We start from the raw sequence: 22,185 nt of genomic DNA on the forward strand, positions 1-22,185 counted from the left end.
TTTGTTTTAGTTATGCGAAAAATGCCATTGGTAACTTGATAGGCAGTCAATCCTAGAAAAATTTCAAAGGAAATTCAAAACTGTTATATTGACAAGGAGATGATAAGCGTATATATATGATTAGAGAATGACTGAAGTTTGAGAGAAAGTGCTTCTATTACTATGACTGCATTTAACAGAAGGACATGTACTGTGGGAGAGGTTGAGCTTCTGGATGATATCATCAACATGGCATTGTTTCAGCCAGAAAAATAAAAGACATAATCCACAACAGCCACCAAATCAACATGTTTGGTAGACACTACAGTTCTCCCAGAAAATGCACTCTCTGTAAGGCAGGAACCACATCCTGCTGGTCTTCAAAATGCTTTTCTCTGTTTTCCTATTAAACAGTTGCTGAGCTCCTGAGAGCCTGTGCATTGACTCTAATTAGACATCCCTTATTTTCAATGTTACAGCAATGCCTGACACAGAGTATGGCCTCAGTATATATTTACTTGTCACTTAATTGTGCCCGTTGTTAGTTACGCCCGCTATTGCTCAGTAATGCTTTTACAATGACTCTAGAGTGTAAGAAACCTGGAGTTAAGTAAAGGGTCCTGAAACCTTCCTAGAGATAGTTAAGGCTTCTAGAAGAGTCCACAGCTATGACAACGGAGGTGGCTGCTCTGGAGACTGGACTGCCTGGTGGGTAAGCTCATGGCTCTGTGGCTGGAGAACCTGGGCCCCAGTCCTGGCTCTGGCACTTGCTAAGTGATCTTGGTCAAGTTACTTAATCTCTTTCTAAGCTTCAATCTTTCTCATGCATAAAAATTGTAAATATGGTAATATTTTCCTCATAGAGTTGCTGTGAGGGTTGAATGGGATCGTGCTTAAAAGCACTTTGAAGCATAATGAGTACTCAGGAAATAAATTCTTCCAAACCGATCATGAGCTTTCTATTTCATGTGAAGTTGCTGCAGCGTTTTCAGATGGAAATGTTTTGTGTGTGGTGGTGTTCTGGAGGCTACTGATTATGTAGAGGTGGAATATAAAGTCTGAAATTTTAATCTTTTTGTAGATGATTGATCCACATGTAAGTACATGAATTGAGTACTGCTGTGCTTCAAATTCTCTCCGGGACTCCACTCACAATATGTGCTAGTCCTGTGGTTCCATGAGCTATGGTCATGCTATGATCAGTCTTCCCCCAAGAAAAGGTTAAGATCCTAATTTCCTCATTTCTATTACAGTTTTACACCTGCGGTAGAATTCAAGGAAAGAGGAAAGAGAGGCAAAGCAGTTCACTTTGCTGAAATTGATGGTACAGCTTCAGACAGGTAGCTTAACCAACCGCCGCGACAATGTTGCTGAAAGTGCGTCTCAGCAGAATGGCCTAAGCCTCTACCAGTTCTACAAAAAGAGCATTCCCATCATCTTAGGTTGAGATGCAAATACCCATCAAGGAAAGAACATGCACTATTTCACAATTATGGTGGGAGTTACAGTTATCCCTGTAAATGTATCCCTGTGATCATTTGGCTATTAGCAAATTTTCAGCTTCTTATACTTTTTAAAAAATCTGAAAATGAAAGCTGTGTCATAAATAGATGATTTAAATGATCTATTTAGGGTGAAATTGGTATTTACATTTTATGTCAGGCCTTGTGCATTCCTCCTACCTCTAGCATAGTAAATATAATGTGTAATAAAACTTATTCCAAAATGATCCTACATTAAACAAAACCCATGCGTGACACTCAGACTCTCCTTACTTTACAGTAAACATCTCATGTGCCTCAGGATAGATTAAATACAACTAAAACCTTTCAGAGCTCTACTAGACACTGTTCTATTCCAAAACAGGTTGACAGATAAAAGGTTCGCTTTAAGAGAGGATATGTCAGCCAAAGGCTTAGAGAAACGGAGTCAGCAGGGCAACGTTACACTCCACGATGCTAAATGTGAGTCACTGTTTCATCATCCTTACATGACTTATCTGGTGCCAACCTCTGGGGCAGCTGTTTGTCCCTCTTTCAATTGTCCATCTTCTCTCCTTCCAGTTGTTGCTTTGCTTTTGCTACAAGATACTGAGATGCAGCGTATCTGTTCTTTTTCAACGTTTATGAGGTATGTAATGCTTGTGAGACATTTTAGATCTTTTATCTTTTATTTTGAAGTAATTCCATCTAATTAATGATGGCAAATCTGATTTTTGGAGAAAGGGCTGGCTTTATGCAAGCCAAGCTCTCAGGACACAGTTTCAGAGACTGAGACCAAAGAGAGGAAGCCAGAAGTCACGGGAGCCCAAAATAAAGTCCCAGGGCAAGGAGTATGGAAAGCACATTGTTGGAGTCCCACTAAGACTGCACTATGTGGGGGAGGGTATAGCTTAGCGGTAGAGTGCATGCCTAGCATGCATGAGGTCCTGGGTTCAATCCTCAGTACCTCCATTGAAAATAAGTAAATAAATAAACCTAACTACCCCCCCACCAAAAAAATAATAAATAAAATGGACAAAGAGAAATTTTTAAAAATCATTTTTAAAAAAAAGACTGCACCACATATATATTAGCTAAAGGGTGTACTCATTTACTGAAGATCAGTTTTCTCCACTAGTTATGTTTGGCAGCCACAACAAGTACTAGATGTTTGACCCTGGGTGAGCTTCCTGGCCTTCCTAAACCTCAGTTTCCTCAGATACTAAATTGGAATAATGGTGTCTCCGTGTGCTTGCGCGTGGAGGGTGCTTCACATGGCACCTGCACTTGTGAATGCTCAGTGGTAGCTGGGTGTCCTGTGCTATTGGCAGCCCTCTCATTCCTTCAGCATTCAGTGGAGACAGACACCTGAGAATTCCCTACCTGCAGCTTCTTTCTATGGCAGGAGCACACTCAACTTGACTACAAGGCAGCCTTGGGCCCCTAGGGAGTCAGTGCCCCTAAAGCAGCCTCCAATCAGTGATGTGCCGGGGGGACAGTTGGTAGGTAAATATTCCAGCTTCCGTCTGTTAGGATAATCCTGAGTTTTCTGCATGGTCTTCCAGAGTCCTCCATGGGACTGAACTACATTTGTGCACAGTGATAACGAACTTGTTAACATCCCTTTCCTGTCTTGCTTCCCCACTCCCCTACAGACATTTCCTGTGATCACTTCCAAGTAAACTACTGTCTCTCAAATCTTTATCTCATGATGTGTTTCTGGGAGAACCCAACCGAGGACAGTAGTTACTAATATGAAAAAAAAGTCTGTCATTCTCACCTTCATCCTACTCTCAAGTTATGGTTTAAGGAAAGCACACTAGAGTCAGAACTTCCATTTGGGGCTAGAAGGGAAGCAACAAAGATCTTGTAAGAATATTTAGAAAGAAAACAAAGGCTCCTAGTTTTAAAACAAATGAGGTAGGATTATAAATTAATGCAGTCTTTTTGGAGAGCAAAACTTATGAAACTTTAATATGCAGATATTCTATGTCCTAGCAGTTTCTCTTCTAGGCAGTTACTCAGAGATGTGGCTAAAAGGGTAATTACTGCAGCAAAGTCTATAATATTTTTAAAAGACCTAAAAAAATCCATCAGTAGAAGATTAGTTAAATAAATTATGAGCTGTAGAATGTTTTATCCAGCTGTTTAAAAGAATGATGAAAATCTTTACATGGTATCATGGGAAGAGGTCCATGCTACATAGGTAAGTAACAGAAGCATGTTGCAAAGACTTGTGTATACAGCATTATCCCATTTGTTACCAAAAAAAAAAAAAATTTAAGGCATATATTCATGCATATGGATGTGTGTTGGTGGGGGAGGATGTTACATGTGATTGTCTTTGCTCTAGCCAGTTTAGGAAGGATTCATGCCAGACTCTTAACAGTGGCTGCCACTAGGGAGTAGGATGGTGAGAAAGGAGTGAGAAAGAGAGGCTATTTACTTGCTACATTTGTGTACATTTTTTAAACAATGAAAAAAATTACCTGTACTGTAAAACTTTTTTAAAATGAAAACTTATGAATAAGTAAAACTATAATTCAGACTGTGAGCTCCCAAAAAGTTTTGTTTACAGAAATCAGATATGTCTTATATCTTCAATGGTTACAGTAGATAGAATTTTAAATGGTAAATTAGTTGTGTGATAGGTATAATATTCTTATGTTTTGTGTCCGTGTGTATTTTTATAACAAACTTTTTGTTTGAAATATGTTATCAATCTTTTATTTTCTTTTAATCTCCCCACAGGAATAAGCATCTTGACAATTTCCTCATGGCGTTATTATACTATTTATATTACTACTTGGAAAAAATCTCGCTGGAAAAGAAACCCAAAAGCTGTATGGTGTGAGTAGGACTTTGCGGTGCACTTTGAAGCTTTATCACTGTCTATATTAAAGCTAACCTTTGTCTAGGGTAAAGAGATGATGGGAATTTTTAAATCTTTGGATTTTACTAGAACATTTTACAGGGAGGGGCTTACCGGTTTTAAAGCTCACTGAATAATTCAGATGGGTATTCTGTGAACTAAATATTCCAAATATAGACCAGCACTGCCCAGTAGAAGGGTATGCCAATAGGCGAGAGCCACGTGTGGAATTTAAAATTTTCTAATAGCCACATTTTTAAAATGTGAAAAGATACAGGTCAAATTAATTTTAAGAAGATATTTTATTTATCCCAGTTGACTCAAAAATACTATCATTGCAAACTGCAGTCAATATTAGGAAATTACTGATGAAATACCTTCCTTTTTTGTAGTAAGTGTTTGAAATGGTGTCTGTTTTACAATTTCAGCGTACCTCAGTGTGGACCAGCCACAGTAAGTGCTCAGTGGCTGCTGTGGCTCACAGCTACTGTGTGGGACTGTGCCGATATAGATATTGTTTCTATGCTTTTCATGCTTACAAAGTTCTTGCTAAAGAGTTTGTAAGCATCTAATAAAAAAAACTCAGAATTTTAAAAATTAACAGATATGACCAAAATGATATTCCATATCACAGAAGAAAACAAGACTTCTTAGGCTACATATGAAGAATTTAATCCCCGGAGGTGGAGGTGGTTCAGAGCTATACAGGGCAAGAATCTGGGAACTCAGAGTCCAAGGCAGAACAATGCCTCTCAGGCTTGGTGACCTTTACAAGCCATGGAACTTCCCAGTGCCCAGGCTGCCCTCCCCAGTGCATGTGGAACCAACCCAATGATTTAGCTGTTAGGAATGCCGGGTAGAGTCATCAATTTGTTACTGTAGAATGTTTTCAAAATGCAAAATCCTTGCATGTAAATAAGCAGTTTGAAAAACATTTTATGCATAGATACATGTATTTGGATGACAGTTTTGTAAAGAACCAAATAAATAATTCAAACACTGCTGCTCCAGTAAAGCCATTATAATATGCAGTATCCAGCAGAGCATCCAGAGATCATGAAGTGTTTCTGTGGTAGCAAGCAAATGGGCTCAGTCAGCTGTGGGCTCAGTCAGCTGTGGGCTCAGAAGGTTTGAGGAGTCTTACTGTTTACCAGGAAGAAACTGAATAGACTTTGGAAGCATATTAGCTTATATTTTGTATGGTGTTTGCCAATTCTGTGGGTTATTGCCAATCAAGCAGAGACATTGTTTCATTTCTTAATTTATAGCAATAGATAACAGAGAAGAAAGGTTTCTTAGTTATTTTTAAAATATACTAAAACTTATTAGAACACAGTGGTATGTGGTAGATTTTCTTAGAAGGAATCAGTTACAGAAAGACAAAGAAAAAATCCAAGCCTTAAAATTAATGGTTCTGTGGTGTGATTCTAAAAAATGTATAATAACTTCATTTTCAGGCTTCCAGCAGTCAATTGGTTTATTTATTCTAATATAAACAAATATAAATTACATTGAGATATCTGGACATAAATAACTTTAAGAAAAAAATTAATTTCAGTCAAATTAATGAGGTATAACATAGGGATAATAATAGCACTCACTTTGCAGTTATCATCCAGATTAGATGAGGTAATGCATATTATCTTCCCCTAGTGGTTGGCACTTGGGAGGAAACCTACAACCTGTGAGGCGGGGCAGGAAGAGGTGCAGAAGGATATCATAGCCACCATTTGATGACTTTAGATGATAAAGCCCTAATTGCAGAAGAAGCAGCCTTATTCCCATTTTACAGATGAAGCTAAGGCTCAGAGAGGTTAAAGAGCTCGCTGGAGATTACATGCCTAGTTAGTGGTGGAGCTGAGGCAGTTTGGTTTAACTCCAAAGCCTGTGCCGAAACCACTGTGTAGTGTACCCACACTCCCTACCAGTCAACCCTACTCTCTATTCTTGAGTTTATCCATTTGTAATTAGGATTTATAGCTTCTGAACAAAGGTACAATTATGTATGCAGTTTTAAACATCATATTATAAGCATTTTTAAATCATTACAATCTTGTAATTATAATTTTTAATGGTGGCAAAACTTTCCATCAAGCCAGTGTATGTTAATGACTTATTGATGTACCTATTAAGAGGCAGTATAGTATAGTCATTAAAAGTATAGACTTTGGTGCCTGGCTTAAGTTCCACGGGGACTCATATGTTAGGTTAATGTCAAGTCCTAAACAGTACCTGGCTATATTTCTACAGCCTGTATTCCTACTCTGTAGTCCCTCTATTTTATATATTTTGGGCATCTCCAGTTTTTCTGATAGACAAATAGAGAAATAATAATTGCACTGAATATCTTCATGCTTTAGATTTCTCCCCTAACTTTGGATAATTTTTTAAAAAGGATAAATTTCTAGGAAAGATTATTGGATCAAAGTTTATAACCAATTGTATGGCACTTGAAATTATTACCAAAATTTTTTTTCCAGTGGATTATACCTGGGCTTATTTTAAATGCCAGGGTCATGGAGGGAAAGTATGGAGATTTCTTAAAAAACTAAAAATAAACTTATCATATGATCTGGCAACCCCACTCCTGGGCATATGTCCAGAGAAAACTATAATTTGAAAGGACACATGCACCCCAGTGTTCACAGCAGCACTATTTACAATAACCAAGACATGGAAACAACCTAAATGTCCATTGACAGATGAATGAATAAAGATGTGGTATATGTACAATGGAATATTACTCAACCATAAAAAAGAATGAAATAATGCCATTTGCAGCAACATGGATGGACCTAGAAATTATAATATTAAGTGAAGTAAGTCAGACAAAGAAAGAGAAATAGAATATGATATCACTAATATGTGGAATCTAAAAAAAAATGATACAAATTTTATTTACAAACCAGAAACAGACTCATGGACATAGAAAACAAACTATGGTTACCAAAGGGGAAGGGCAGGGGAGGGATAAATTAGGAGTTTGGGATTAACATATACACATTACTATATATAAAATAAAAAACAAAGCCCTACTGTATAGCACAGGGAACTATATTCAATTTCTTGTAATAACATATAGTGGGAAAGAATCTGAAAAAAAAAATGTATGTATAACTGAATCGCTTTGCTGTACGCCCGAAACTAACGTTGTAAATCAACTACACTTCAATAAAAAATAAAGTTAAATGCCAGGCTCTACGCAGACCTACTGAACCAAAATCTTGAAGAAGGAGTGGTGTTGGGAATCAACACTTGTTAGCAAGTACCCCAGGCAATTCTTACATATATTAAAACTTGAGAGCCATTGACCTAAACATTTCAAAGCATTTCTTCATTGTTGCTAATTAGTTTGCTTTGTTTTCAACAGCAATAGAAGAGATTAACTACAGGCTACTCTGGCAAAGTACAGGTGAAGGATGAGGGTGGTACTGCTGAAGAAAACAGGGAGCAGGCACAGTGATGGCCATTGGGGTGTTGGTGGGGGCATGTGTGTGTATTTGGGCATTTAAAGTTGGAACCTGTTTAATCTATTCCAGAAACTCATTTTATTCCAGTGACTCACAAGCCTTCTCACCACATGTAATAATGTTTTGACTTTGAAACGTATATTATCTTTCAACCCACACGCTTCCCCCACAACTTATCCTCATGTGGTCAGTCTAGTGGTTAACATCAGAAGGGGCAATATGCTGTCCCTGCTGTTTAGAGTGCATTTCATTTGGTTTAAATCTTTCTGAAAGTAGAAGGGCAAGAAAAAAGCTAGTGACACTTCATTTTCCAGTAGGAATCATTGGAATGTATTTATGGCAGTATTGTTTCATGCTGTATTGTACTGCAAAGACTTCTAAAATTAGACTTCAGACATGCTGTAACCTAGGAACAGGTTGTCTTTTAGAAAGTTCATTTGCAATTCAATGGGAACTGGGGCTGTGTTTTCACGAGGAAGCAAGGTAAATATAATTGATGCCAAAGTTCCCAGAGTAGTAGTCCACAAATGCCTCCTTAGCAAACACAGAACTGAGGTGGGCAAACGTTGAGTAGTTCAAACACTGATTCCCCCAAACTTACTGAACAGTAACATCAGGAACCCAAGGAAAGCTAAGGTGGGAAAGAGTCTCCATGGCTGTATTAGCAAAACAGCAGGGAAGTGGGCTGCTAACTGCCTCAGAAACTACTAGAATAGGGACTTTGTTAGTTGAACTGTTCCATATAGATTAGGACTGTGTATAAAATTACGGATACATAGCACAATGTATAAAGGATCTATCAAAAAGTGAAAATTCACCATAAACTTGAGATGCTGATTACAGTGATAAATATCAAAGGACTTTGAGGACCTTCCTCTGCCACTGCTCAATAAATGAAAGGATGAGTGAGATGTGTTGACTCACTTCTGCTTCTTTCCAAATAGTTTATACTTCTGACTTTTCACTAGTTAATAGAGACATTTGTCAAAATTAATCCAAATTATTATTTTTCTTTTCAGGGGCCTTGTAGAGAAAAAAGAGATGAAACTGGTTATCAGTAAGTTAGAACTAGCGCAGAAATGCTTGGCGCAGAAGTACTGTGTGCTGGTCCTGGGCTTGGGAATGCCTGATAAGCATCACATGTGCTGCGGAAAGTAAGCACACATTTAGGATTTCATTGTTTCTTCACATGTTTGTATATCCATATCCTTACAGTCCTTAACTTTGACTTTTGGTGCTCTTAGAAAGTTTCCTTTTTTGTTGTACAGAGTAATTGGGTGTCTTTTTTGTTGTACAGACACATGTGGTGTCTCCTTTGTGAGAGGCAAGTGAGTATAGGAAGAATCCCAGAATCTTGGCTGATTTTTTTTTAATTGAAATATAGTTAATTTACAATATTGTGTGTTTCAGTTGTGACTGATATTTTAACAACCTTCCGCTACTTGGGTTTAAATGACTTTTCTCTCAAGTTATATCAGCTCAATGGAATCTTGCTTTCCACCAGGAAGGCTTCCAGCTGCCAGACAAGGGCCACTTGGCTGCCCTGGGTGGGAGAATGAGTGATGGGCCCGTGTTGACAAGGGTATTGGGTGTGTCCCCTGCCCTTCTGCTGCTTGTTTTGCAGCAACAGTTGTGGGTACAAGCAAGTAAGGTGAGGATTATAAGACGACCTTGCTTGTGGGAAGATAATTTTTACCTTAGGATAACATGTTATAAACTACTGTAATTAAAAATTTAAAGTGTCTCATCACAGGAAAGTTTGGGATCGCAGGAGGGAAAGCTCCAATGCTTCACCCAAAATTTCCTTCTCAGAGTAGTGCTTTCACAGCTGGCTCAAGATCCATGCCATGGTCATGGCCAGACCTCTTTTTTTTTTTTTTTAAGCTTTATTGGAAAAGAATGCAGTACATGATTTCTCTCTCTCCACATTCCTCCACATTTTCAAAACACAAAATAATATTTGTATTATTTATGCTTTTTTGTATTTCATGTTTTTTCTATATACCTTCTTCTGTTATTCTGCTTAGTTAATCTCACCTGCCGCTTTGAGGAGCCACTGTAGTTATTCTGTTTTGTAATATACCAGTTTGCTTAACCATTCGTCTTATGTACATTTGTGTGGCTTCAGTTTTTCTGCTCTACAATGTTTTTGCATTGAGGATCTTTATATAAATAACTTTGTTCATTTGTACTGTTTACTTGTGGCTTATTACCCAGAATGTATTTGCCTAGAAGGCATGAACAATTTTATAGCACTTGTTACATATTGCCAGATTGTTCTTTAAAAAGGTTAAAACATTCTGTATCCAACAACAACAACAACCCCCCCCCCAAACTCCCAAAACGTTCTATATCACCGTCAGCAATAAGCATACTTGGTTTTATTAGTTTAATATTTTTGATAGCTTATAGGTGTATAAAAATCTTAAAGATATTTTATTTGACTTTGGATATCTTTCATGACTGTAGAGTTTGTGCTCCTTTTCTGTGTAAAATAATTTACTGTCTGTTCTTCGTCTAGTTTTAACCATTTATCAAGTGGAAAGAGAATTTATCTAATATATGTTTCATACAGCTAGGATTGGTCACTTGTTTTTCTAGTTTGTTGCTTTCATTTTGATATTTATGTTTTTACACATTATGAAAATGTTTTAAATTTTTATTTATTTGAGCATTTCCATCTTATTTCTGATGCTATTTGATAGTCATACAAGTTCTTGCATTCCTGGGCTGATTCTATGCATTCCTGGGCTAAACTCCTTACCTTTCTTTCTTAGTTTTTGAAAATAGAGTTTTAAAAAATGTTAAGGCTTTGATCCATTTGAAATTTGTTTATAAGATATCAGATCAGATGAGCTATGAATCTAAGATACTTTTTCTTTACAAATATCCAACTTTCCAGTAATTTTTATTAATGATTTTTTTCTATTGTAACCCTTCTTGTTTATTAGATGTTGAATTTTTCTAATATTTTGACCTGTTTTGGGGAATTCCTATTGAATTTTATTGATCAGTTTTCCTGTTTTAAACAGAGAACTATATAGTTTATATTTTGCTTTGCTTTATTTAACAAACATTGTTGCTCTGTCTTAATCACGGTGCTAAGTGCCAGGGTACAAGGAGAATAGTCTATCCTCTTTAAGAGCATACAGTCTATTGGAGGCGTCACCAGGTAAGGAAGCCAATGACTGGGGACAGGTGCAATAGAGGTATAGACAGAGCTTGGGCACCCAAAGCAGGAGAGGTGAGGAGGGGTGGACCTCAGGGATTGAAGGCAGTGAGCCAGGCTGGAAAGGAAACAATTTAGCTGAAAACAAGTGCTCACTCCTGTTACCTCCAGAAACCTTGTATTTGGTGATCTTGCCTATTTAAGGTAAATTTCACTATTAATCAAGTTCTAAGAGTTATCTACCAAGAACCTTTTATTGTCTGTTGTATTAAAACCTATACTTTAGCTTAGGAAATAGTGTCATCTTTACTATTTTGAATCTTCCCAAAGAGCTATAAGATGTAGTCTCCATTTATTCATATAATTTATTTTGTCCATTAAAGTTTTACATAGTAATCTTTAAAGAAATTTATGTGGTCCTAAATTAGACTAGCACCCACATTTTAAATTTTTTTATACCAATGTAAAGTTTTGGTTTATTTATTTATTTTTAATTATGCAAGTATTTCATGTACGTATCCCAAGGGTAAAAATTTTAAATAGTTATGTACATAGTTTATAGTTAGTTAGTATATAGAGTTAAAAATGAAAGTCTCCTACTCCCTCCACCCTCCCTGATGTCATTTGCTCCCCAGAAGTAAGTACTGTTACTTCCCATTTTGATGTATGTCCTTCTAGTTTGCTATTCAATTACACACATGTACTTATGTTGTTGTAGTTAATATACTCAGAATAATGCTATATTGTCATTCTGAAATGTGCTTTTCTCACTTACAAATCTTGGATATTTTTGAAGATTAGTACATATAAATCTACCATTTTCTTTTTAAGAATGGAATAGTTCTTAAACTATGGATATTATGGATTTATTATAATTAACTGATTAGCCATTCCCCTATCGGTGCATGTTTGGTAATATACTTTTGATGATAAAAATATATAAGAAAACATTTGGTTAAAAAAAAGAATGCATTTGGTGTTATCAATTTTTGTTATAACCTATGATACATTTGTTAAACACATTTCTTGTCTATGTAAAATTTTAATTTATCTCCTTGGAATTTCTAGGCATATTATCTATAAAAGGTAGCTTTTAGATTTCATTTCTCCTGTAGACATATTTTAAATTTTTTAATTAGCCATAGTAGTAGCATTTCTTGTGTCTAATTCCATTAAAAAAGCAACTAAAGTCAGCCTTACCTTTTTTGTTTTGAAAGAGAACAGACTAGCACATGCTGTGTACTTACTGTGTTGACCCTTAGTTTAAATGATGAATTTTTTATCATGTCAAGAAAACAGCTTGTTGTTTCCCTATGTGTTCAAATATAGTTTTGTTCTTTCTCTTTATAAAATTAACCCATAATCATGTAAAATAATTAAATAATACATAAAAAGGAAAGGGTAAATTTGGTGCCAACATTTCGTTTATTATCCTTTCAGACATCTTTGTATGCACAGACACACAATTTTATATAAATAAATAGAATTTATTCTTCTATAACATTACACCTGTAAAATGTATATAATAATATACCTACTTTGTGAAACTTTAATGATATAATACATATAAAACACTTAGAACCATCCCTGGCACATACTATGTACTCAGTAAATGCTAACTATTATTATTTCATTTTTGTTGTTATTATTGTTATTACTGTTAATATTCTGTGGAATATGGTAGTAAATATAGCTCTACAACATCATCTTTAATGCCTTCCTGGTATTTCAAATGTTTTTAGTGTATTGTTGAAAAGGTGGAATGTTTCCTTTTTAAGTATTATGAATAACACTGCAATGAACTTTCTTATACCTATGTTTTAGGTACTTGTCTAGTTTGCCCTAAAGATAAATTTTTCACAGTAGAATTCCAGCGTCAAAGAGTATATGACACATTATATTTAAATTTTAAAAGTCCTGTTCAAGAATAGATGGTACAGTGGGCAAGAGAATAAATGGAAAAACATAATCTGTTAGAGTGAAGGAAGTGTGGGCAATTTAAAAAATGCTTTGCATTATTAAACAAGTTGTTGGATCTTTTGAGATCTAGAATATATTTATTGTTTTCCTGTTCTCTCTTGAGGTTTTATGATTTATCCCCATTTCTTTGTTACAATTGGGAATCTAAAACCCTTAATGAAATTCTATATAATACTTTGCACTTCTCACCTGATTTTTCCAATTTATTTTACTTTATTTTTAAAATCATTACCATTAATCTTTACTAAACATTTTATTCTATCTACATTTTAAAGTCTTTCATGTGAGCTTGGATTTCTACCCTTCTACGTAATGAACTTTATAACTATTGCATGTGGTTAGAATTTTTCTTTTTTCAGTTTTTCTGAGTCTTGAAACCCTTTCCTTCTACCTGCAAAAAAGAAAGTCAGGTCGGATAGAGATGGTGCTGGGTTAGTAACTTCGTTGTTTCGTTGGAGTGGGTTCTCTCCAGGCTTCTCCAGTTTTCTCAGTTCTTCTTGGCTATTTATAAGGACATACTTGGTCTATAAAGTTTAAAAACAAAAATGAACATGAGGTTTCTCACAAATGGGACTTGATGTTTATATGGATAGATTTTCAGTTCAGGCTCATTTTCTTTGTTTTTGGTTATATTTTGGCTTTCTTGGCCATTTCTCTTCTCTTGCACCCTCTTGTCCACAGTGGTACATATACTTGGTCTGCTTCCCATGACCACCATCTGTGTGATTCCCTTCAATGTGATTTACCACCATTTGGGAATGTGCTCTTAATTCACTCCAACAGCATTTATTCTTTATCCTGCTACATCATTTCTGCTCTTGAGAGTTTCCATTGCTGTGTTCAATTCTTTTTTGGAGTTGACAGGTTTCATGCTGTCTTCCAGCATGGCAGCCATGAAAACATGCCTCCCAGATCTGCTGCAGTCAGGGGTGTAATTGACCAGCGGCCCCAGCTGCTGCACTCTGATTCCGCCACCATGTTACATGGAGGCCACGCTTCCCGTGGACTGTCTGGGGGCAGCAGGGACACTAGAACTAGACGTAGGACTCCTCTGGTGGGTGACTTGGGCTTGAGGACTTCCCTGATCGGAACTTTCTTGTGAGGTGCAGTAGTAGAAGCAATAGAGAGAGATTTAAAATTGGAGATTGAAATTTCAGCATCAAAAACATTCCTGTGGTCCAAATCCAGGAGGCCTTTCCAGGTCCCTGGAGCTGTTGGTAGAAATTCAGTTGCTGAAAACCCTATTATTTAGGAAGATGTGGAATTTTCTCTTTTCTTGACAAAAGTTTGAAGAAAAGTATTATGATAAAATTATAGTCAGCTTTATGAAGTTTCCTATTCAATCACTTGTAAAAATCACCTTTTCTCAACTTCACATTAATTTTTTTCTGTCTTTAAAGTGTCACTTCAAATTGAGAAAACTAGAATTTACGTTTGGTGTTAGTCAGCTCAGGCTACCATAACAAATTAGCACAGACTGGATGGCTTAAACAACAGAAATCTACTTTCTCATAGTTCTGAAACCTGAAGTGTGAGATCAGGAGGCCAGCATTGTCTGGTTCTGGTGAGGGCCCTCTTCCTGGGTGGCAGATAGCTGCCTTCTTACTGTATCCTCCATGGTGGAGACAGAGAACCTTCGTCTCCCTCTTCTTAAGAGAACACTAATCTCTATATAGGGCCCCTCCCTCATGACCTCATCTAAACCCATTATCTCCCAAAGGGCCCACCTCCAAGTCCATCACATTAGGTTTTTAAAGGGCTTCAACATATGAATTAAGGTAGAGGGAGAGATAGAAACATTCAGTCTATAACAAGGTTAAAAAAAACACCTACCCCCCCCAAAAATAATTTTATTGTCCATATTTAATGTTTAATCCTTAAAAGAACATATGCATTGCAAACTAATTTGGGGGTAAAAAACAAACTATAAATAATTATATCATAATTAGAGATTTTAGCATATCTTTTCATTTCCTGGATATAGAACTTCCACTTAATTTATTGTACTTTTAGCAGTACATTTTTATGACAATGTAATTTTTATACAAACTTTTAAAGGAACTCATGTTTGAAAGTAAGTGATTGCCTCCGTTTAGTACTAGCTCGTTTCCAGGAGATGTTGGTCCTTTAGTCATTGTAGGCAATGTCGCCTGCTTTTCTCCTGCCTGTTGGATAGCAGTTTAAAGAAAAAATCAGTTCAGAACTCTCCACCTCCCATTCACATAACAAATTTTATACAGGTCAAAGAGCTGAACAAAAGATATTGTGGAAAACAGATTACAGCATATTTTAACCAGTAAAAGTTGTAATTGGCCATGGGTGTGATTGTGTCCTTGAATGAAGTCTGTATTGTTCTCTTGGTTGTTTTTATCTAGGAGAAGAGAAGGACAATGTCTTTGCCAGTTATGAGTGATTAACTGATTTTAACATATTGTTATTCCACTTCTTCACAATGTGAATAAGTTGATATTCTAATGAGAACATTTTCATGTGTATTTTCTGACTTTTGTCTCTAATATTTGCATACTTAATATTGGACTAGAATACTCTATGCTATTTATCTCTGGAGTTAAAACCGGCAATTTGGGGGCTGTTAATTTAGTGCTTTCGTGCTTCTTGAGAAGTAGGAGGACATGACTTTCTATTCTAAATGCATCTGTGAAATCCTGATACTACAAAAGCTTTGGCAAAATTTTGATGAACATGTTCAGTAAAAGCTCTCTGTGTTTTCCAAGACAGATAAGAAAACCTCCTCGTGGCACAAGCCGTAGAGTTAGATCTGTCCTTTGGCTGTGGCCCTCTGGCTCCTCTGTCTCTACCCTGGGAGATGTACTCTCCTCCTCTTCTCTCAGTGCAGCTGTCACCTGATGGGTGACCAAAGAGGCTGGCAGTGGGGATGAGGATGAGGAGAAAGGGGTCTCTTTGAAATTCAAGTGCTCAAATCCTCTTTAAGCACTAGTCCCCCACCCTCACCTGCAGTCACATGCACCAAGGCCCCTTCTCCCCACCTCTTCCAAACATATTCCTTTGAAATTTCTCTTCCCTTGTTCAGAGCAGGACTTGGCCATCATTTAAACCTGATTTCACCTAAAGAGGCAGGGGGCAAGTGAGAACACAGTCTTTTTTCTGTCTCCAGCCCAGAACCTCTTGGGCCTGGCCCTAGGCTTTGCACCACTTCAAGAATGACTAAAAATAAGCTTTCCTCATTTTGGTCTAGAGCTGAGAGTCTCATGTAGCAAGAAGGAGTAAGAAAGCACCTAACAGGCCACCGATAATCTCTGGGTTTACCAACAGCCTGACTGTCCCCTCTTTCCTTTGAATTCTGCTCTCACAGGTGAACGTCCAGCATCTTTGCTGACCTACGTGGCAGCCATGTGCTATAGGTGGCTCTTGCGCACTTAGAATGTGGCTGGCGGGTACTGAATCATGCTTTACACTAGACAGAAAGTTTTTAAATGAATATAGTATCTCATTCATAATTTAAAAATATTGATTACATATTGAAATGATAATATATGGGGTTTCGGATACAGTAAGTACATTATTAGAATTAATTTCACCTGTTTCCTTTTACTGTGGTGCCTAGAAAATTTTAAATTATATTTGAGGCTTATATTATATTTCTGTTGGTTGGTGCTGTGATCAACCCTGTTTCAACTGGTAGAGGATTTGGAGAACTTAAATTTGTTGTTTGTACTCAGTACATTTCTAAATTTCTGATCAATTTATAATTATTATGTACTTAATATTCAAATTTATGTATATAGAATAAAAATATTAAGAATTATTTTAAAAAAGAAAAACAACTTAAAATCTAGCAAGAGATGAATTTGCAGATTTAAATGTGCTCATTCCCAAATGTACTCATTCTCTGCCTCCATTTCCTGGACTCATTTCAGTGTCATGTGCGGAGCTACAGCAGAGTGGTGAGAAGAAACCCACTGCATTCTGTACTTAATTTCGGTTTGCATACATCAGTTTGCTCTGGGCTTTAAGAGAAAAAGAAGCTCCAGTTTTATGGCAATTTGAGGCAAAGGGAGGAGGTTCATGGTACCTTCTCTTGTAATGTTTAAAAAAAGAAAAATGAAAGAAAACGTGAGAAAGTATATGTTTCCTGGGCAGTCACTCTGTTATTTCAAAACCTTGCTAAGATGATGCTTGGTCTGGATTGCGCCAGTGTGAGTGCTGCTGTAAACCTTCTCCCAGGATGCAGGCTGACTTAGTATTCTGAAACGGAGTTTGGCTGGTTTCCGCTTCAGCATGGCAGGTGTGCGTGGTCTCTGGTTCCAGCTGCTAGAGGCCGGGGAAAGGCAGGGGTACCGCAGAAGTGCTCCTGTCAGGGGGAGGCTTCAGGTGACACAGAAGGATGCCGAGGCTTATCCTGCAAAGTTTCTGCTGGGCTCTGTTGTTTAGTATTTTTATCTGCAAAATATTTTAAAGAAAAAGTTTGTTTCCCTAGCATCCTAATTACAAGGACAGCTGTGGAGATCTGACAGGCTTGATTTTTAGTTCAGACTCTGTCCCTAATTAAATATATGTTTTTGGACATTAGTCTCAACTTCAGTGTCCCCAGCTGTAAAGTGGGAGTAATAATTCTGACTATATTATAGGGATCTTATGAGAATTAAATATGATAATAAATGTAAACGGCTTAGCACCACACTTAGTAATTACTGTTGTCTTAATTCTTTGTTGAAGATTTGCATGTGTGGAAATGAAGCATCTGCAAGAGGGGAGGGATCCAGGGAGGGATCCAGGGAGGGACCTGCCCCGGTAAAAGCTGAACCACTTCTTCAGTGGTTCCCCTAAATAGAGGGATAGTTTGGGCCCATCCAGACTGTGAAGTCCCTGTGAGAAGACTAGAGGGGTTTGGGTCATCTTCTCCAGACCATGGGAGTTCAGGACGGTTCTGGAGAGCCTGATAGCAGGGCCAGTCGTAGGATTCAGTTACTCCAGGGAAGACCAAAACAAAAGCAGAAGCAAACCCACGATCAACCTTAGAGTGCCCTGGGTCTGGCCTGGGCCCCACGACTGACCGGGTGACTGCAGGTGCTCAGCCCCCGACTCAGCACTCCAGTCCGCCCCAGGCTATGCGCTTTCCCAAGGCTGGGACTCAGGATCAGAATGGCCTGTGTTCTGAATGGAAAAGGGAGGCCAGGTTTACTAAGTATGCCCACGCCAGCATCCTTAACGCTGAATTTGTATCACAAGGACTCCTGGGCGTTTGCCTGTCTTTAAGAGACAAGGCGCAGTCTACATACCTCATTCAGAAGGAAGAGAGCACTAGTCCTCCCAGCCAGTTGACTGCATGGCAAGGTAGACCTGTGTCTGTTTTGTTTCTGATTCTTTTTGTGCCCAGTAGCCATAATCATTGCTTAAATTTTTTATTTTATTTTTCTTCATTTTAGACTTAGCCTCTAGTTCTTATTTCCATAGCTACTAACACCTTGTGTTACCTCTTCACATCTTTCCACTCTCGTCACCTCCCTAACACTCACATTACCAGAAACATTTTGAAAGATGCAGTTCCTCACTGGCTTGTTTACCCTGAATTTATATTGATTAACTTTTTACCAAACGCTAGAGGTTTTGATTTGGGTAACCTAAGAAGTGGAAGAAAAAGTCATTGGCACTCATTAGCAATGCCTTTTGATAGCATTTATGTGACTAAATGGTCATGGGACCACAGGTAATGATCTGCAGAGAGGCCTTTTGAAGATAAAGGATGCCTAGGTCACTGAAATACTGAGCTTCCCTTTCAACCTGTAGTTGTGATTTGTTCTATTTCAGGGAGAAAATATCAGATACACAAAAAGACTGGAAATTCTTTGAGGTGAGTCATTTACGTTTGGGGCCTTTGCTCTTTGGTATGAAGCATGAAGCATGGCAATAACCAATAGCCAATTGTCAGGCACTTATTTTTAGTGAATATCCTTCCTATAAAGGATGCTAATTAGCTGCCTGCCACTCCTTTAATCTTCCGTCTGATTTTCCTCCTGGAAAAGTGAGTACATGTATAATTTTCCACAGCCTTTCAGGCATGTTGAGAAATTGGGTCATGAGGGTTTGCGTCTACTTAGTGGTATTACATAGACAGGTGGGAGTTTTCACATCATACCATATACATATCATATCCTGTCTGTTTTCTGTCGTAGTCCTTTTATACTTTCTGTACCTACGTAGCCTGGATTGTCTTCCGGCGTCAACACTTCACAGAGATTGAGGAGGAAATAGGAAGGCTCTTTCGTTCCAACATGTTTAACATTCCTCGAAGGAAGCACGAGGATGAAGAATCAGGAGGAGAAAAGAAACGCATGACTTTTGTACAATTCAGGTATAACTTTTTGACTCTCCTAAGCTCAAAGACATTTCTAGAAAACAGGATGATGTGACCTAAATGTCACCCCCCTTCCCCAGGAGAATGATGGCAAAACGCCCAGCGATTAAAAAAGCCATTAACATGCGCTCTCCAGTCATGTCTACTCTGCTGCCCTCTCTCAAGGAAAAAGTTCAGAATATCTCTGAGAAAAAGTACCATCAAGCGGGCATCAAACTCCCAGCCCGGATGCAAGAGCACGGGGACAACCTGGACTCTGTGCACATGCCAGTGTAAGTCGCCCAGGGAGAGAGAAGGGAGAGACTGAGGAGAGACTGAACGGTGCTTCCTGAGTGGGGCCTGGGAGAGGCAGGGGCTCCGACACCATGCCTCTGCCAGAAACGTGAACAAAGGTGGAAGTGTTGTCTTCCTACCCACCCCCTTCTCCTCACCACCTTTTTCCTTTCCAGATCAGCTCTGATTACACACATCTAGACTAGAAAAAACTAGTGAGTTATCTATCCTAGACTTCAGATAGTTCTGATTTGGTGAAGTGAGCAGCAGACTTTGTAAGACTGAGAATGTAGAAGAATCATTTTTGGGAGATGTGGCCAGTCCAAAATCTTGCTATGGGCGGGGTTTTTAGACCCATATTTCAGAACCATATTCCATATGGTTCATGGAAACAGGGAAAACTTCAACAACAACAAAAACATTAAAAGGTATGTGTGTGTGTGTGTCTGTCTGTCTGTCTTAGCTTAATACATACATGAACAAGCGTAAGAACAGCCATACTCCTTAGTCTTTGGCCTCAGCAAAGCTTCAACTGTACCAATAATTCTTTTCAGAGTTGGCATCTTGGGGGAGCCTCGATGTCTGTTCAACCCCCATACCCTTATCCCCCTCGATCCAGAAGAAAACATGAAGTCGTCGGGGAGACAGTCTTCCCTGATAGAAAGGAATAACATGAGGATTCAGGATACACTGGACTTGGTCATGAGAACACTGTCCTCTCAAACAACATTCCCTAAATAATCTGGTACATTCCTTTTCTGTAATTAAGTTCCTGTATCTGAAGTAAACTACTTTGGCTTAATCACTTTGCACAAGACTAATATTTATTATTAAACTTTAAACGTTGTTCAAATTATTTGGCTGAAAGTTCAACAATAGACTATTAAGAATCACAGAAAGCTTTTTAAAACCTCATTTTCCCATATTTAATAGTTTGCTTTGTTATTTATTTACTTCCTTGGCTTTTATGTGACTATTTCAAGTAATGCATTAGGACCTGTAGCCAGTGTGCTAGTGGGCTAGTGAAGAAAAAGTCTGTTTATTCGTTTCTAAGTTCCTTTTCATTTTATGAGAGAGTGTTTTTGGTACATTTGAAAACAAAATTCCATAGCAAGGCAAATTAAAATATTTTAAACATTAAATCTCTTTCTATGGCTGTATTATTATTGGCATTGGAATATAAAGTATATCTGATTCATTTAAAAGCTTTTTAGCATATGTGTTTCATTCATTTTTTCATTTATTTATTTAACAACATATGTTTTAAGCCTCCACTGCATCCAAAGACTTGTGGATGTGATGATGAAAAAAGATCAAGACAGGGACCATATCCTCTGGTCTGAGTAGTAGGGAGGTAAGTAAAAGACATGCCTGCTGACAATACAACATTGATTGTGTTTGAGGGCATTAAAGAGGTTAACCCCAGTGCCCGCTGAGGACGAATCAGTGGAGCCCTCCTTCAGGTCGGGAACAGGAGGGTTGAGATTTGAATCTGGCGTCGCAGGGGTTTGGTGGCCCTACAGGGGGACCTCCAGTCAGAGGAAGACCATGTGCAAAGGCACAGAGATGAAAAGGTGTGCCTGTGACTGAGGAAGGCACGAGCACGAGCACGGGGTGCTTGAAGGGGAGGGACAGAGGAGCCGCCTGCAGAGGCTGGCCGAGCCCTGCGAGCCCAGCCCGCTCGGAGCGCACTGGATGCTGTTTGGTAGGCGGTGAAGATTAGGACCCGCAGATGAAACCACTTCACTGGCTGCTAACTATGTTGTATTACCATTTTAAAAGTCCTGTAGATTAGCCAACTAAAATGGCTGGTCTGAATTTACCTTTCTGTGGCCAAAGGTTTATACTCAAACTTTGAAAATCCTCCTTTTAGCATTTAGCTAAAAATTTATTTCACAGAAAAAACTGGATGCTTTTTCCCAGCTTTAATATCAAGAGCAGAGAAACACCAGCTCCAGTCTGAGTCTGTGATCATGTGGGGCAACATCTATTCAACAGGAACTCTGTCTTCACTCTCTCATCCTTTATTACCCAGGTCAGTTCCTGTTACTCCTATTAAAACTGCAAAGTTTTTTTTTTTTTTAATCAAAATCCTGGACTATGAACCAACCCTTGTTTGACTTTTTATTTATGTAGTGAATTTGGTTGTAATGCACTCTGTCATAAATTTTTATCTAGAACGTGGTTCTATTTTCTTTTGGGTTTTTTTGTTTGTTTGTTTTTTGGTATTAAAAAAAGAAACCCTGGGAATTGTAATACTTTTATAACTATCTTTACAAGGCACCAGGGTTTTTTGGGTTTTTTTCCACTTCCTTCTTTCTGACTTTTGTGTACTTCATTTATTAATCCTTCAATTGTTTATTCATTCTTTCATTTTGCAATTATGATATCCCCATTCTGTGCTAGGCACCATGTTTGGTGCTGGGAATTCAGTATGGAAAAAATATAGCCAGCTCGGACTTGGAACCAACAGTCTTGGGGAAGACAGACAGGAAACAAATACTTGGATAATGAACTTATTGCAATGGTGATGAATGCTGCAGAAGAGAATAGAATGGTATGAGTGTGTATAGTCAGACTTGCTGATGTGTAGAGAATTTTTAGGGAAAGAGGAAGTGACATTT

At 37.9% G+C, this 22,185-nt stretch overlaps 1 protein-coding gene across 10 annotated transcripts in view; it reads left to right on the top strand.

The window, feature by feature from the left end:
- Positions 1–20,766, top strand: part of PPP1R36 (protein phosphatase 1 regulatory subunit 36) — a 32,150-nt gene extending 11,384 nt beyond the window's left edge. For 6 of the 10 annotated variants that reach the window (XM_031453868.2, XM_064486023.1, XM_064486025.1 and 3 more), the window contains 9 exons: positions 1,233–1,319; positions 1,846–1,943; positions 2,043–2,109; positions 4,212–4,310; positions 8,822–8,956; positions 18,742–18,784; positions 19,107–19,285; positions 19,369–19,560; positions 20,116–20,766. In XM_031453868.2, the coding sequence (XP_031309728.1) occupies positions 1,233–1,319; positions 1,846–1,943; positions 2,043–2,109; positions 4,212–4,310; positions 8,822–8,956; positions 18,742–18,784; positions 19,107–19,285; positions 19,369–19,560; positions 20,116–20,302 (1,087 nt within the window). In that variant the 3' untranslated portion in view covers positions 20,303–20,766. The remainder of the gene's footprint in view (positions 1–1,232; positions 1,320–1,845; positions 1,944–2,042; positions 2,110–4,211; positions 4,311–8,821; positions 8,957–18,741; positions 18,785–19,106; positions 19,286–19,368; positions 19,561–20,115) is intronic. The other 4 variants (XM_031453869.2, XM_031453873.2, XM_064486026.1 and 1 more) reach the window with 2 other exon arrangements.
- The last annotated feature ends 1,419 nt before the right edge of the window (positions 20,767–22,185 follow it).

The sequence above is a fragment of the Camelus dromedarius genome, chromosome 5, assembly GCF_036321535.1.
Source record: "Camelus dromedarius isolate mCamDro1 chromosome 5, mCamDro1.pat, whole genome shotgun sequence".
NCBI classification, from domain to species: domain Eukaryota; kingdom Metazoa; phylum Chordata; class Mammalia; order Artiodactyla; family Camelidae; genus Camelus; species Camelus dromedarius.